Below are 16,247 nucleotides of genomic sequence, written 5' to 3'. Positions count from 1 at the left end.
ACAAATAAACAAGCATGCGTGCTTCTGGCAAAAAATACAAAATTCCACGTTTTTGCAGGTAGAAGCTTGGAACCTCTACAGTAGGGTTTTCTGATATGCTGAATCTAATGGTGTAATTTTCATTAAGATTATTCGACTTTCAGGGGAAGTTTCTCCCTTTTTTCGATAGTCAGACGAATTTTCTCAGGTTCGTAGCCTTTGATGGGTATTAAATAAAAAAAACAGGTTTTTTCAACTGAAAGTAAAGAGCGACATTAAAACTTAAAACGAACAGAAATTACTTCGTATATGAAAGGGGCTGCTTCCTCATCAACGCCCCGCTCTTTACACTAAAGTTTGACTCTTTCTCTCAACTCTTCTTTTTAAAACAGTAAAAAACTTTAGCGTAAAGAGCGGGGCGTTGATGAGGAAGCAGCCCCTTTCATATACGAAGTAATTTCTGTTCGTTTTAAGTTTTAATGTCGCTCATTACTTTCAGTTGAAAAAACCTGTTTTTCTTATTTAATTTCTGAACGTTTTTGAATTAATGCATGTTTTGATTTTGGCTCTCTGCAGAGGAATAATTAAAACGAAACTTGCATTTTTTTTTTTTTTTTTTTTTTTTTTTTTTTTTTTTTTTTTTTTTTTTTTTTTTGGCTAAATGGCTTTCTCATAATTTTGATCGAATGATTTTTGTAAAAAAAAGAGCGGGGGAGGAACCCTAGTTGCCCTCCAATTTTTTGGTTAATTAAAAAGGCAACTAGAACTTTTAATTTTTTACGAATCTTTTCATTAATAAAAGATATAATTTTGTCCCAATTCATTAAGAATGACCCCTGAATCACAAAAGCCGTAGAATAAATAGTTGACATTACTAAAAATACTTTAGCGTAAAGAGCGAGGTATTAGGAGGAGGTGAGCCCCTCATATGGGTAATAATTTCTGTTCGTTTTAAGTTTTAATGCTGCTCCCTACTTCCAGCTGAAAAAACTTTTTCATATTTATTTTTTCATTGTTTTTTTTTAAGTAATGCTAGTAAATCCTGCGCTCCCTTCATGGAAGTTTTTTTTCCCCATGACAAATTCCTCGATGGAAAGCTCCCCCAGAATATCTCCCTCTTCTCAACCCCTCCCCCCAACCAAAAAATCCTCCTGAAAACGCCAGTACACCCAATAACCATTACTATATGTAAGCACTGGTCAAAGTTTGTAACTTGTAGCCCCTCCCACTGGGACTCTGGGGGAGTAAGTCGTCTCCAAAGACATTTTTAGACTACGCTGAATAAAATGGCTATCTCAGAATTTTGATCCGTTGACTTTGGGAAAATAATTAGCGTGGGAGGGGGCCTAAATGCCCTCCAATTTTTTTGGTCACTTAAAAAGGGCTCTAGAACTTTTCATTTCCGTTAGAATGAGCCCTCTCGCAACATTCTAGGACAACTGGGTCGATACGATCACCCCTGGGGAAAAAAAACAACAAATAAACACGCATCCGTGATCTGCCTTCTGGCAAAAAATACAAAATTCCACATTTTTGTAGATAGGAGCTTGAAACTTCTACAGTAGGGTTCTCTGATACGCTGAATCTGATGGTGTAATTTTCGTTAAGATTCAATGACTTTTAGGGGGTGTTTCCCCCTATTTTCTAAAATAAGGCAAATTTTCTCAGGCTCGTAACTTTTGATGGGTAAGACTAAACTTGATGAAACTTATACATTTGAAATCAGCATTAAAATGTGATTTTTTTATGTAGCTACTGATATCAAAATTTCATTTTCTAGACTTTTGGTTACTATTGAGCCGGGTCGCTCCTTACTACAGTTCGTTACCACGAACTGTTTGATGACTAAACTCAATGAAACTTATATATTTAAAATCAGCATAAAAATAAAATTCTTTCGATATATTTATTGATATCAAAATTTTCGTTTTTTAGAATTTGGGTTACTATTGAGTCGGGTCGCTCCTTCCTTAGAGTTCGTTACCACGAACTGTTTGAAAGAATAAATACAGCCCAAAACGAACGAAAACCAGATAAACAATCATAGCAAAAAAATACAAAAGGTACAAATATAAACGAATGAATAAATCTGAAAACGAGCGAAACTTAGACTGAATATGCAAATCAAGCTTAAAACTAACAGAAAGCTCTACCCTTGCACCGGAGGCTGTGGGGGGTTTTGTCGACCCCAGAGGCATAGTTATTTGAACTTTGGAACTTTAAAAAAAAAATGGCTATCTCTAAATTCTGTTGGAATGCATTAGGGAAGAGAGGGCGTGAAGGAAGGTTGACCATATTTGACTTTCAAAAAGGGCACTATAACTCAAATTTCCAATAGAATGAGCTCTATCCAAGGTTTATACGACCATTCTTCCCAATGGTTGCCTCTGAAAAAAATTACAAAACACTGAAGCTTTATGCCTCTTTACCATGTTACTGTCTGAAAACGTAACATTTAACAATATGGCTGGCCTCCAATCACTTTTGACTCTTAATTATGGCGCTAGAACTTTCGTTTTACAATCGAAAGGGCCCTTCAAAAGTTTATACAGCTACCCCTTTCATAAAAGCCTTATTTGTTAACAATCAGCAGCTAGTATAACTTATAGCCCTTGCCCCAGGGGCTATGGGGTTTTTTTTCAACCCCGGAAGCAAAGTCATTTGAAATTTGGAATTTTTTTTTAACAAAATGGCTATCTCTAAATTTTGATTGGATACATTGGGGAAAAAAGGGTTGGGAGGAGGGTTTTAAAAGGCACTATAACTTCAAATTTCCAATAGAATGAGTCTTCTCTAAAGTTTATACGACCACTCCACCCAAGGATTGACTCCTAAAATAATTACAAACATGGAAGCCTTATGTTTCTTTACCATCTTTTTGTCTTAAAACCTAATATTTAACAATATGGTTGCCCTGCAATCACTTTTGGCTCTTAAATTTGGCACTAGAACTTTCGATTTCTAATCGAAAGGGCCGTCCAAAGTTTAAACAGCTACCCCTTCCATAAAAACCTTATGTGTTACAATGGGCAGCTAGCATAACTTGCCCTGCGAGCTAGGGGGGTTGTCAATCCAGAGACATAGTTATGTTGCCTTTGAGCTATTGAGAAAAAGAAATAACTATCTCAAAATCTTAATCAGATGTATTATGTGGAAAATAGATTTGGGGGGTAGTTGCCCTTTGATCACTTTTTATTTTTAAAAAAGGCACTAGAACTCTCGATTTCCAATCAAATTAGCCACCTCCAAAGTTTACACGACCACCTTTTCGATATGAAGTACCTCTGGAAAATAAAGTAATAATAAAATATTGGGGCCTTATGGGTCTTTACCATGGGCAACGCAATAGCATTGTTTCTGATTAGACAAATTTTTTTTCAATAAAAGTGAAGAGCAACATTAACACCATTGCGCTGGTTACTTAGGCAGCGCTATGGTGCTGCTTCTGATTAAAGATAATAAGTATGATCATCTTGCTGTTTGAACAGTTTCAGTTTTTAGAGTGAGAAATCTTCCAAACGGTAATTCGAATGTTACATTTCGACATTCGTCTGAAAATATAGGTCTTTTAAATTAATATTCATCAGTCAATTTGGAAATATGATTTTATTTTGAAGGGGGACTTAGACCCTCTTTGAATATATCACTGCCCCTCCTCATCCTCATTGGAGTATTTTTGGAGACGACATATGTCCAAAATAGACCTATGCATTTAATGAGAAAGCTCAAGGAGATAAATGCAAAACATGGATTGTCCTGCTGCATTATTTTAATGTTAATATAAGACTTCAAAGTAGTTAGGAATGTTAGTATGTCGATCCTGCAGAGATGAAAGTTATATTTCGAGTTCACCACGGAGTACTGTAGCAGCATTGCCATATAAGTCAACTCGTCCGTCATCACGAACCATAACAGTGAGCTCTCCACCTCTGGGTGAACATTGACGAGCTAGAAAAAATGGTGTTGATTTCGTATCATACGCTCTCACTTACTAGAAGTCTCTTAAAAAGTAAAAAGAAAATCATTTTCATAATATTATGAACATAACTAAAAAGATACGTAAAACTTTCTGACCGATACATAAGATAGATATACTAACTTAATCATTCAATAATAGGCAGAGCCGGGCCTAGGGGGGTGGGGAGGGTGGTCAACCGGGTCATTCACCCATGGCGACACAGCTAGGGGGCACGACTGGGGGATTGCCCACGTTGATAAAATTTGGTATTTGATTCTACTCTATTTGCTTATATTTGAGTCGGAACGGGGCGCTGTAGTTAATTTTCCCCCAGGCACTACCAACCCTAGGGACGACTCTGACATTAGATAAAAAAAAAAACATGTCTTCATTTACCTCTCGAAAGAGTATAAGCTACTTTCTTATTCTGTGATATGATTAAGAATCCCAAATTTGGGGAAAAAAAACATAAAAGAGTGTCAAGGGCCCTAAAAGAACGACTCTTATTAAATGCTACATACATCGAAGTCTACAATCAAAATATTCAAATTTGTCCCAGAATTCGCTTCAAGGAACAGTGGGCTATCTTTTTACATTACCTATGATAAAACGAAGATTTCATTCACTTTTTTCACGCATTTTATGCCGAAGCCGATCCAGCCCGACAAACTTTTAAATGGTTTTTATTACTTAGAACTGAATAATTTTTACTGATTTTCAACTTCACACAATCACTTAACTCCAAAAAAGAACTATTATCAAAAATTGAAAACCCTTTTTTGGACGACAAAAAAACGGAAAATATCCTATGGAACCAATTTGACCTATCCCCAAATACCGGACATTTATTCCACCAGAGATTCATTATATTGAAAGTAGCGAGAAATCTTTATTTTTAGGCCGTTTCCTTTGAGTTATTTTGGGTATAATCTTCCTTTGGGTGACCTTATGATCTGATTGAGACAACGTCGTTAAATAAAGCTTTAAAAAAAGAATAAAATTAGAAAAAAAACAAGAGTTTTCGAAAATTTCTATTCGTTTGCAATTTTGGTATTGCTCCTTACTTTCAGTTGAAAAAACTAATTTTTTAATTTAATTTCTGACTGGTTTTCAAATCATGCCGTCAAATTGCCACCCCTCTCCCCTCCATCCCATGTCAAATTTCCCCTAAAAAAATCCTACTGAAAGCAGTGCGCCACAGAAAATACTTCTCGTAGAAAATCCCTTCTCCTGCAGAAGATTCAGTATATTTCTCAACAACAAATTCTAAATGGGAAAAACGAACACATTCTCATGGACAGCCCTTTCCCTATGGACTTTGGAGGGTCACGTCATCCTCAATGACATGGCTATTAAAATCTTTCATCTACGCTGAATCAAACAGCTATCTCAAATTATGGTAAGTTGTATTTAGTGAAAAGGTGGGCGTGGGAGGGGGACTAGCTTCCCTCAGTATTTTATTCACTTAAATAGGGCACTAGAAATTTGAGTTTTATTCGAATGACCACGAATTACAATTATACAATTTTACTGGAATCAAATAATTCGTGGTAACGAACTGTAAGTAAGGAGCGACCCGGCTCATAAGTAACCGAAACTCTAAAGAACAAAATTTTGATACCAATGGATATATCAAAAGAATTGTAATTCTATTGTGATTTCAAATGTATAAGTTTCATTAAGTTTAGTCTTACCCATCAAAAGTTACAATCCTAAGAAAATTTGACTTGTTTTCGAAAAAAGGGAGAAACGCCCCCTAAAAGTCCTAGAATCTTAATGAAAACCACATCATCAGATTCAACGTAACAGAAAACCCTACTGTAGAGGTTTCAAGCTTCTATCTGCAAAAGAGTGAAATTTCTTATTCTTTGCCGAAGAAAGGCCACTCATGCGGGTTTATTTGTTTTTTTTTTCCCCAGGGTGATCATATCAACCCAGTGGTCCTACAATATTACGAGAGGGCTCATTCGAACAAATTAAAAATTCTAATGCCTTTTTAATAGACCAAAAATATTGGAGGGCAACTATGACCCCTCCCCCACCCCTTTTTTCCCAAAACCGTCCGTTTAAAATATTGAGATAGCCATTTTGTTCATCATAGTTGAAAGACCCAACAAATATACCTTGGATATAATATGACCCCCCTCTTAATTTAATATTAATTAATTTATAATATGACCTCCCTTTATTTAATTTAAGTGAATATTTCGGCTCTGTATCCAAGGGTCGTCCTCAGCAGGATTCGAATGAAAATAAAATAAGACTTACAATAAAAAGCGTGACCATTCAAACAGTCTCAGAATCATTACTTCAGTTTAATCTTATTTTATTTTATATGAGCTTTGCTGGGTGCGCCCTTGGATATGGACCCGAAACATTCATTTAGGGTAAAAAATAAATATCTTAGATTTATTTCCCATTGTTTTACCTGTTGTTGTTTGTAATATAGGAACTTCATGGAAGTTTTGAAGTGTGAGTGTGAAGTTTTGAATAAATCGGAGGAGAGGAAGAGTGTGCACAACTGTATTGCCTGTAGGGGGCTTGGTTCTGCAATGATTTTTTATTAACAGTAGCAGTGGAGAAGGGGTCTAATTATATCTAACTATAATTCTAAAAACACTTTCCAAACCCTTAAAGTTCTACTTTTTAAAATAAGTACCTTTCAAAAGTGTCTTGCCACATTCTTCGCTCCAATATGGACCAAGTACTGTATGAGCGGAGCCAGTGACGGGGTCTTCAGGTATTCCAACCCAAGGTGCGAAGTATCGGGAGTAAAAGTCAAAGTCCTCTGCGCCTTTCAACGTCACAATAACTCCTTTAACTGTTAGCTCCGATTTACATTGCAGAAGTTTGTCGCCATTCAAGTTTGCCATTCCTTCCAAGTCAGTTCTTAAATAGAAAAAGTTTATATGAAAGAAATTCTTCATATTTTTGCTTTCGTTTTTATACTAATTATTATTGACCTTTTTTGAGGAGAAATACCCTAAGGCTGGGTTTTAAACATTCTATTTAATTCCAGTTAGCTTAAAAAATATACATAACATATGAGGTAGGGGGCATCAACCCTCGTAGGCCATTTTTTGCCATTTCTTTTTATTTATTTAGACGGCCAACTTATTAACTGCTGTTACGTTAATGTCCTAACGGTTTGCAGGTACATCTAAAGTAATATTGTTTATCAATCTGGTATCAAAGTTAGGGATATATCTTAATATTTACTAAATAGTATTACAATCACAATCACTTCTCCCTAAATTTCCCACCATTCAAGAGCATCAATCTTTCCAAAGAGGGCAAAATAACTTTTATTGCATTACAAAATAGAAAAAATTGTTTTACTTAAGAATATCTTGTCAAAACTTTCAAAATTCAAAAAAAAATCTTATCAACACCTTTAGCTGGTAGGCTACCCTCAGTAACAATGGTGGTCCTCACGGTTACAACTTTATTAGTCGATCAGGTGACTTCAAAGCTATTAATTACAAAGCTAAGCCCATTAAAACATTTCGAGTTATACCAGCAGTCACAAAGTGAGGGTGGAGGATTCAATTGACTCAACACCACCCAAATTCAAAACAAATCGATAGTTTTCCATTACAAAATGGCTTTTAAAAGACCTTTTTAAAGCTAGACCATTCTCCAAACAAATTCTAGACTACATCCCTGTGTTCTGCACCTTTACCTTTTTGTAGCTAAAGCTTTAAATAATAGCAAGCATTTTGTCTCTGTTGAACGTTAGGGAAGTTCACTAAACAAATTTTAGGGATAAAATATAGACAAATGGCTGATGAGTGGTATGTCAGGCACTAATTTTTAACTGTTTGGATTAACTTTCTAGCTGAGCAAGTTATATTAGTGTTTTTTTTTCTTTCCATGTCCCTAATTTATGAAAATGACAAATAAGTCAGTCTGATATATTTTTTTCTGATCATTATGTATTGTATGTTTCCACAAAGATTAAATTTTTCCACATTTTGGGTTATAAAAAATTATAAATAAGAAATTTTACGAAAAATATAAAAAATTTCAAAATTTTGAACATTTTTGGGTGTGGCAGCTCCAAAGGACCCTTTTCCTCTACTTAAATAATGTCTATTTAATTGCCTAACTCAATTAGCCCTTTATATTAAAAAAAAAGTATATTACCTTTTATAGCTATCGAGGATTCTGATAAGAAGCTTCTTTGTCGTTGGGGAATAAAGTACATCTTTGACCTCAAAAGGGATCACTTCAAGGATATATTTTACCAAACTTGGATCAATCTTCTCAGGTTTATTCAATGGAAAGTCGAGAATTATTGAAGTACCGTCTTTTTTGGCCATTAATTTTCCACTCATAGTCTCAAACACAATTAGACTGTTCTCATTACCTGAAAAGGATAAAATCCACTAAAAATAAACAGAGTTAGATTTGGCACTTAAAGAGATTCTAAAATCTTTCCCAGGTGCTTATTCAAACTTTTAATTGGAAGGAAGGAGGTTGGAGATTCGAGTCAGCCATTTAGATGTAACTATTCTAATTTTAATTCAAATACAAAGAAAATTAATCATGTTTTATTTGGCGTTCCCTGGCCACCCCCTCAAATTTTTTTGAAAGACCCTGAACTAAGAAAAAACTAATAAAAAGACAGAATACTATCATTAAGAAGAGAGTGAAAAATATTTTTACAGAATACTCCGTAATCCATCTACATCTATAGAAAAAAAATGCAGAAGAATGGAATACCATAAAATAAACAAAGATTCTAAATATCATAAATATTTTAATTTAATAAAATATAAAGGTTCAAGAATGCTGGCATGAAAAAAAGAAACGTAAAGCAAAGACCCCGAAAATGACAAACTAAATGAAATATAAAAAACAAACAATTGGTTGCAAGTTACGTTTGTAAATATGACAGATAACTAACAATCGTATATATGAAATTAGCAACTCATGCCTGGTATCAATTTATAAGGTAGAATTATTATGAAAAAATAAATTATGAAAGCATATCATTTTGGTTGATTATAAGAATAATGACTTACCACATTCTGCAAAAAGAGCGTGAGACGAAGCAAGAGTTGCATGTCCACACAATGGAACTTCGTTCGTTGGAGTGAACCATCTTAGACCAAAGAGTGTGGCTTTATTTACAAGCGAATGATCCAAGGGTTTCACAAATGCAGTCTCAGACAAATTCATCTCCTTAGCAACTTGCTGCATTTCATTGTCAGAAAGAAGCTAAAATGTAAACATTTAAGGAGCATTTACCCAGTCTACAAGACAGACGCGAGATCCTTTGCATTAGCTTTGTCGGAAGACATGAATTAATTTTTAGGAGCAATACCAATTCCCTCCTTACTACAGTCTAATCAGGAGTCCCTACCCAATAGGAAAGGGTAGCGAAAGCTTTAGTTAATTTCTAGGAGCAAAACTTATTCCCTCCTTACTATAGCCTAATCAAGAGTCACGAAGGCTTTAATCAATTTCTAGGAGTAAAACCTATTCCCTCCTTACTACAGCCTAATCAGGAGTCACTACTCAATGTGAAAGGGTAGCGAAGGCTTTAATTAATTTCTAGAAGCAAAACTTATTCCCTCCTTACTACAGTTTGATCAGAGTCGCTACCCACTTTGAAAAGGTAATGAAGGCTTTAATTAATTACTACTACTACTTAAATTAATTTCTAGGAGCAAAACCCATTTCCTCCTTACTACAGCCTTATCAGGAGTCGCTACCGAATGGTAAAGAGTAGCGAAAGCTTTAATTAATTTCTAGGAGCCAAACCTATTCCCTCCTCACTACAGCCTAATCAGGAGTCGCTACCAAATGGGAAAGGGTAGCGAAGGCCTTAATTAATTTCTAGGAGCAAAACCTATTCCCTCCTTACTACAGCCTAATCAGGAGTCGCTACCCAATGGGAAAGGGCCATAAATTAACAATTATCGCTACAACTTACAATAAACCAGCAAGATATAACGTACATTTTACACCGACTTTTGGCTCTAGTATTAATATATAGCCAACTTTAAATTACTTGTTTCCCTTATTGACCCTATAAACTTTCTTATTTTTCACTGAATTCATTTTTATAATTGTTTATTTTAATCTGTGAAGAAATTTTTGCAAATTCCTCTGAAAATTCCTTAGTTATACAGATTGTGCGCAACACAGATTCCTGTGTTAAATACTAAAATGTTTAAACTTATGACACATTTTATTCTGTTTCTCAGTATTTCTTTGTAGTTTGCGGTTTTCCATACTTTTGGTAAATTTCAATAATTATTACTCTATCTTTTTAAAGAAATTTAAATTTAGCATTATTTACTAGTGAAAGCCAGTTTATTTGTAAAAGTTCATCTTGGCATACAACTTGGGAAAAATAAAAAATTTGTGTCTCTTGCGGCATATTTTAAAGGTTCCTTTCTTTGGAAACGAAATTGAAAATACTAAAACTGGGGATACAACAAACCTATTCAACCTGATAGATTGAATTCATTGAGCTGGATATTTCTAATAGAAAACCTAAGAAAATTCGCATTGCTGAGGATCAAATTAGTTCTTCTTTAATGCACTGATAATTTGGACAAATTGTCTATTACATGAAAATTATTTATTAATCTCGCCTTCCGCTCCCCATATAAGTAGAATTAAAGAACGACATTTTGTTTGTTTTTTCGCGTATTTATTTCATTCAATATCGATGAGAATAAAAGAATAGTGAATAAAGTTGCAAAAAATTCCAAAAAATCAAACAAAGCAAAGATTTATGGAAAGAACAACTTAATAGGCCTAGTAAAACGACTCAAGAGAATGTATAAAGAAAACCAAAATAAACATATATCAAGAATTTAATACACTACGGAACAAAGGAAGAATATTCGAATATAGAAAATATTTTCAGATTTGAATTCGAATCGTAATTAGTTTTAACCTTAAATGATTCCAACTATTCGTGAGTTTTAAATCTCAAAACTAGCACAGCTTTATAGAAAAACAAAATGTAAAACAAGTGAAAAAACTAAAAATTTGAAATTGTAAAGTGGAATTGACAATAAACGACTAATTTTGAAACCATGGAAAGAAACATGTAAATATGAAAAGGATAAAGAAGATACTGAAAGGGATTATCAAAAGACGGTTTACCCCTTTTTGAACTTCCAAGAGCCGACAAGTAACGAAACCATCACTTGAATATTTGGATATACCAAAGGTTTCCGTAGTGGGAAAAGAGGGCTCTAACTTGAAATTAGCCCTTATAAAGAATTTATCATCGAAATTACCCTTATAGCCCTCATATGTGTCTATTAGCCCAAGTCTACTGAAAGATTCAAAACAAAAAGAATACGGCAAAATACAAGGATAACATAACTCATCATCCAAAAGTTCAATAAGTGTTTTGTTCACTTTCATCGATTGAGGCAAATATGATAACTGTAAATAGCGACGAAGGCCACACTGCCTTTCCATAACAAACAAATACAAAGTAGAAACAATAGGAAAAATCTTTTCAAGACAGTGGAAATCAGTTTTGTGAATATTTCGGCCCTATGTCCAAGGGCCGTCTTCAACACAATACGAGAACAAGAGAGAAAATATGTATATACAAATAAACTTGCATTAAATTGTGAGAATTAAAACTAAATAATGTGTTTTTTTAAACTTTTTTAAGAACAGCCCTAGCATCCTTACTTCAACAAAGTTCAACCAGGACTGACAAAAAGAATGAAGTGAGAATATAAGTTCATTCAACCTAAAGAGAACAAAGTGATTAAATTCAATTTCTCACAGCCAACCTTGCTTTTTTAGCAGCCTGTCTCAAAGGCCTTTTCGTAGCTGGTTCAATACTATTATAAATCGGTTTAGTAAAATATTTTGTTAGATCATTTTTAATTAAATTTGAGTATAAAGAATTTAGTGAGTATTCCCCTAAGTCCCTGTTCAAAGAAATATTATTATTTATTTTGAGATTAATTTCGATTGATTCTCGAACCACCTGTTTTATCCCCAAATCATTACTGATGAGTGAAGATTTTTCAAAAAGTATCGTGTGGGACGGATTATTAAATATATGCCAACCTAAAGCAGAATCAAAGGAGTTGTTGGAATTATTTGAAATTAATGCCTTGTCTATGTCTTTTTTATTCTGTTCTATTTCTAGATTCTGACGGGTCCTGCCGACATAGTAATTTCCACAATCACAGGGTATTTGATAGACCCCTCTTTGGCGAGTAACTGGGGTCTTATCTTTACCGGAATTTAAGAAATTAATTATTTTAAAATTATTAGTAAAAACTACGTACAGATTATTTTTTTGTGCAAATATTTTTTAATTTTGTTGTGATTTTCGGGATATACGGAAGATAGACAATATTTGAGAGCTTATCAGTAGCCTCACATTGTGAAATATCGTCTTCGATTTTAAAAGAATGTCTTTTTATTCGACGGTTAATTATTTTATTGACAAAAGGAATGGGGTATCCATTACCAAAAAGAATATCTCTGATAAAGTTTATTTCTGCATTTATATACGAATCGGAGCAAATATTCAGGGCATGATCAATGAGGGAAGTTACTACTGCTCTTTTAACTTGTGGGGGGTGATTTGAATTAAAGTGAAGATATCTATTGTTTTGTGTTGGCTTTCGATAGATAGTAAAATCCAGTTGATCAGCAGTACGAATAATTAACACATCTAAAAACTGTAGTTTATTTTCAATTTCAACTTCTATGGTGAACTGCAAATTTTGATCATGAGTGTTAAGATGATCTAAGAAGCCCCGAAGTTCAGCTATCCCATAATTACAAAGTGAAATTACGTCATCCATATAACGACCCCAATAGAAGTGTTTTAAAAAGTAAGAATTTAATGCCCAAATTTCAAGGTTCTCGACATAAATATTTGCCAGTAGCCCGGATTCTCGTATTGTGCTGAAGACGGCCCTTGGACATAGGGCCGAAATATTCACAGAACTGATTTCCACTGTCTTGAAAAGATTTTCCCTATTGTTTCTACTTTGTATTTGTTTGATATGATAACTGTCTTTCACTGTTCTCGACAGTGTTTCAGACAAAGAGCCTCATATAGAAGAGTGGTTCTATCCCACGAGGTTAATGCGGTTCAGACACTTTTCACGGATGAAGGATGGTACGCTACATAAAATCATGATTCTGATATGATCAAATAATTTAATCATAATCTCTCCAAATGAGTTGGGAAGAAGTTATGAGATGTTTCTCTAGCAATACAAGAATACTGCATGTTGAGATTAGTCTGGTAATATTACAGTTTATGTCTTCTACATGACTAAATACTGTTATGACAAAATTCCTACTTGAGTAAGAATTTAATTACATTCAGAAAATGTAAATAATGACGAAGACCACACTGCCTTTCCATAATACAACAACAAAAGAGAGAATAATGAGGACTTTTTTCCCCCAAGACAGTGAACCAACAAAACCTATTTGAATATTTGAGTCTTGGCTGAACTTTTCGTTAAGAAGTAATGATGCCAAGGCTATTTTAAAATAAAAAATGGATTTTTAACTGAGAACTTTTATTGTAAGTGTTTTATTGTTTTTTATTTTTTCCTTTGCTGAAGACGGCCCTTAGATATAGGGCCGAAATATTCAAATAGGTTTTGTTGGTTCACTGTCTTGGGGGAAAAAAGTCCTCATTATTCTTCTTTTGTTGTTGTATTCAGAAAATGTCTGTCATAGGCTACAGTCAATAGTTCTTTTCATTTGCACTATGAACCAACTGTTAGTGAGAGATAAACTAAATATAAATAAATTGAATATATAAATTAAAAAATATATAAATTAAATACAAACTAATAACATAAATTAAATGTAGATAAATTAAATAAAATGAGAAATAAATAAACTGTTAACAAGAGACAAAAGCCAATAAAACCGGCCAACTCCTGTATATATCTTATGGCTATTTCTAAGAATTTGTCGTTGGGCCTGAGACGCGGTTAAAATGAAAGTGATTCTGAAAATCCAAAAATCTAAACTTTTCTGTATTTAATGAAGTATATTTTTTTTTTTTCATGAATTGTCTTTTATTTCAGAATAGACGATGACTAAAGTGCTGAAATTAGCCTTGCATACCAATGAGGTGAAATATTTTCCGAATGTCTCATTGCCACAAGGGCACTATTAAGGAAACCAACGTCATGGTGGGCTGTTTTATCATAGCATTTCAGAATTTCAAACTTACTTCTTCCAGTTCAGCACAACCAGGCAGAGTAATGTTATAAATCCTATTCATGATCAGCACAATCGTTCGTTGCATACCTTTCATTTTTACTTCGAGTAATGGTTTACATAGAATTTTATTAACTGACTGCCCAAAAGAATTATTCTCATTATTTTTCAGAATTGTGTAAAGAATGATTCAAATTTTTTAAACCACTTGCAACATTGAAAAATGTAGGTGAGGCTAATCTGTAAGAGGCACATTTTGTACCTAGGGTTAGCTGAAAAATTAGAGTTAGGGCCATAAGGGCGAGAGATATTTTTTTCACCTTTAACTTTAAAATCTATCAAAAAATCTATGGTATCTTCTTCACTGGTAGGTCAAAATTATTTTAAAACCCATGAGAAGTTACAAAAACATAAAACATATCTTTGTATTGTTTGATATTTTAAATGTAGTTTGGAAAAAATTGCTCAAGGCATAACAGCGCTACCTATAATTAATCAGCGCCATCTATGTAGATTTTTCCTAGGTGAATCAAAAGGCTTAAATCGGAAACCGCCATTGTAGATTAATTTCCCTTTCATCCTGGTGAGTCCACACTTTTCAAATTAATAAAATTTTATTATTTACCTTATTTTCTAACAAACAAACAGCTGCTGGGTTTCCAGAATATCTATTTTTAGTAAAGGCGTCTATGACAAATAATTTATTTGGCATCTTTCAGCTTTCAACTGTTTCCTCTATAAAAGTTTTCTCAGTTGGATTTTAAGCTTCCTGAAAACCAGTTAAATTTTTTTCTTCTGACTACTTTAATTAATTACCTGATTTTCGTTTACATTTTAAATATGTCTGGTGCTATTAGAAATTTGTGCTTAGTTGGAACACCTCTCATTGCAGGTACTGGCTTATTAAGTTTTACCAGAACTTACGCTAAAATGCCAAACCCAAAGGTTTTCTTTGACCTCACTGCTGATGGCAAAAATGTTGGAAGAGTTACTATGGAGGTAAGAATTTGTTTTCTCTAAATTAGTAGGCTATTAAGTAGGCTACTGTTATCTTAGATTAATTGGGCTTGGCTATAGGCTAGGCTCTGAGAATAGCTGAAGCAGCATGGTAGGGAGGTTGTAGCCTCCCCCTTCATTCAAAGCTATTGACAGAACCTCTGAATAGACTGATTCCATGGGAAATGTGATTTATTTAAAGCAAACAGATCTTTGCTAGGCTACTCTTATCCTCCCTAAAATAGCCCAAAATTCAGTCTCTAGGATTGAAACACAGCTAATAAATATATATATACATAGACTGAATTAATTTTATTTTGAATGCAAATCCATTTAATATATAGCCTATCAATGCTGAGCACCTGACTTTTAACATAGCCTATAAGAAGTGACACAAGCTACTAATGATTTTATTGCCTTTTTGCTTGTTTTGAACTTAGATGATCATTATGACCAAACCAAAAATTAATTTGTAAAACAGTTTCAGACCAGGAGTATATAGGCTATAGAATAACAAGGTAAGGTTTATATTAATGGATTTATATTAATGGATAGCCATGCAATAGACTTTCTACTACAGTCAGAATTGCATCCAAGTTTAACATGTAGCCTATTTGCATTGGAAATGAACTTCACCTCTGCCCTTATATATGCCAGTTCTGGGTAGGCTATTTATTTTTGCACATTAGAGGGGAAGATGAAATTTCAAACTTGCCTCTATAGTCAAAATTGCACCCTGAATCCAAATCTAACATTCATCTGCCTCAAAACTTTACCCCCCTCCCTCTAATGTGCAAAAATATACTCTGAATTGGTATATATTAAAGTTCATTTACAATGCAAATACATGTAAAATTTTGATTCAAGGTTGCACTTTATTTATGTGTAATTTTAGAAAAGTGGTAAGAAGTCTCAAAAGGAACAATTAGAAATGAGTCATGTTGGTATTACCTGAACAACTGTTTTGGGTTAATATTATTAACCCATAATATAACATAACATATTAACATATAACATATTAACATAACATAACATTATTAACCCATAATATAACATAATATAACAACTGTTTTGGGTTAAATTATTGTTGGTAGATGCATTTTGACTTTCTGAACAT

The 16,247-nt window shown here is 33.7% G+C and overlaps 2 protein-coding genes and 1 long non-coding RNA gene across 3 annotated transcripts in view; 2 read left to right on the top strand and 1 right to left on the bottom strand.

The window, feature by feature from the left end:
• Positions 1 to 3,730: 3,730 nt before the first annotated feature.
• Positions 3,731 to 14,942, bottom strand: LOC136038870 (phenazine biosynthesis-like domain-containing protein). Its single transcript, XM_065722331.1, has 5 exons — positions 14,760 to 14,942; positions 8,965 to 9,160; positions 8,084 to 8,306; positions 6,597 to 6,826; positions 3,731 to 3,927 (listed from the first exon to the last, which is right to left on the bottom strand). The coding sequence occupies exons 1-5, from the start codon at positions 14,844 to 14,846 to the stop codon at positions 3,815 to 3,817; spliced, it is 849 nt and encodes a 282-aa protein (XP_065578403.1). The 5' UTR covers positions 14,847 to 14,942; the 3' UTR covers positions 3,731 to 3,814.
• LOC136038871 (uncharacterized) lies at positions 14,632 to 15,111 on the top strand. Its single transcript, XR_010620338.1, has 2 exons — positions 14,632 to 14,717; positions 15,027 to 15,111. It is a non-coding gene; the product is annotated as an uncharacterized LOC136038871 (long non-coding RNA).
• Positions 15,112 to 15,127: 16 nt separating this feature from the next.
• The window catches only part of LOC136038429 (keratin, type I cytoskeletal 10-like), a 7,451-nt gene continuing 6,331 nt past the window's right edge, over positions 15,128 to 16,247 (top strand). Inside the window, exon 1 of the mRNA XM_065721503.1 lies at positions 15,128 to 15,133. Within this exon, the coding sequence (XP_065577575.1) occupies positions 15,128 to 15,133 (6 nt within the window). The remainder of the gene's footprint in view (positions 15,134 to 16,247) is intronic.

The sequence above is a fragment of the Artemia franciscana genome, chromosome 18 (genome assembly GCF_032884065.1).
Source record: "Artemia franciscana chromosome 18, ASM3288406v1, whole genome shotgun sequence".
In the NCBI taxonomy this organism is placed as follows: Eukaryota; Metazoa; Arthropoda; class Branchiopoda; order Anostraca; family Artemiidae; genus Artemia; species Artemia franciscana.
The sequence above is the reverse complement of the archived record's forward strand: the minus strand, read 5'-3'. Positions and strand labels throughout refer to the sequence as shown.

Coding starts and splice junctions, on each gene's coding strand:
- LOC136038870 (XM_065722331.1), bottom strand. CDS start 14,846: ATGCCAAATAAATTATTTGTCATAGACGCCTTTACTAAAAATAGATAT. Junction 9,161..14,759: donor TTTGTTTGTTAGAAAATAAG/GTAAATAATAAA, acceptor TTTACATTTTAG/CTTCTTTCTGACAATGAAAT. Junction 8,307..8,964: donor CGCTCTTTTTGCAGAATGTG/GTAAGTCATTAT, acceptor TATCCTTTTCAG/GTAATGAGAACAGTCTAATT.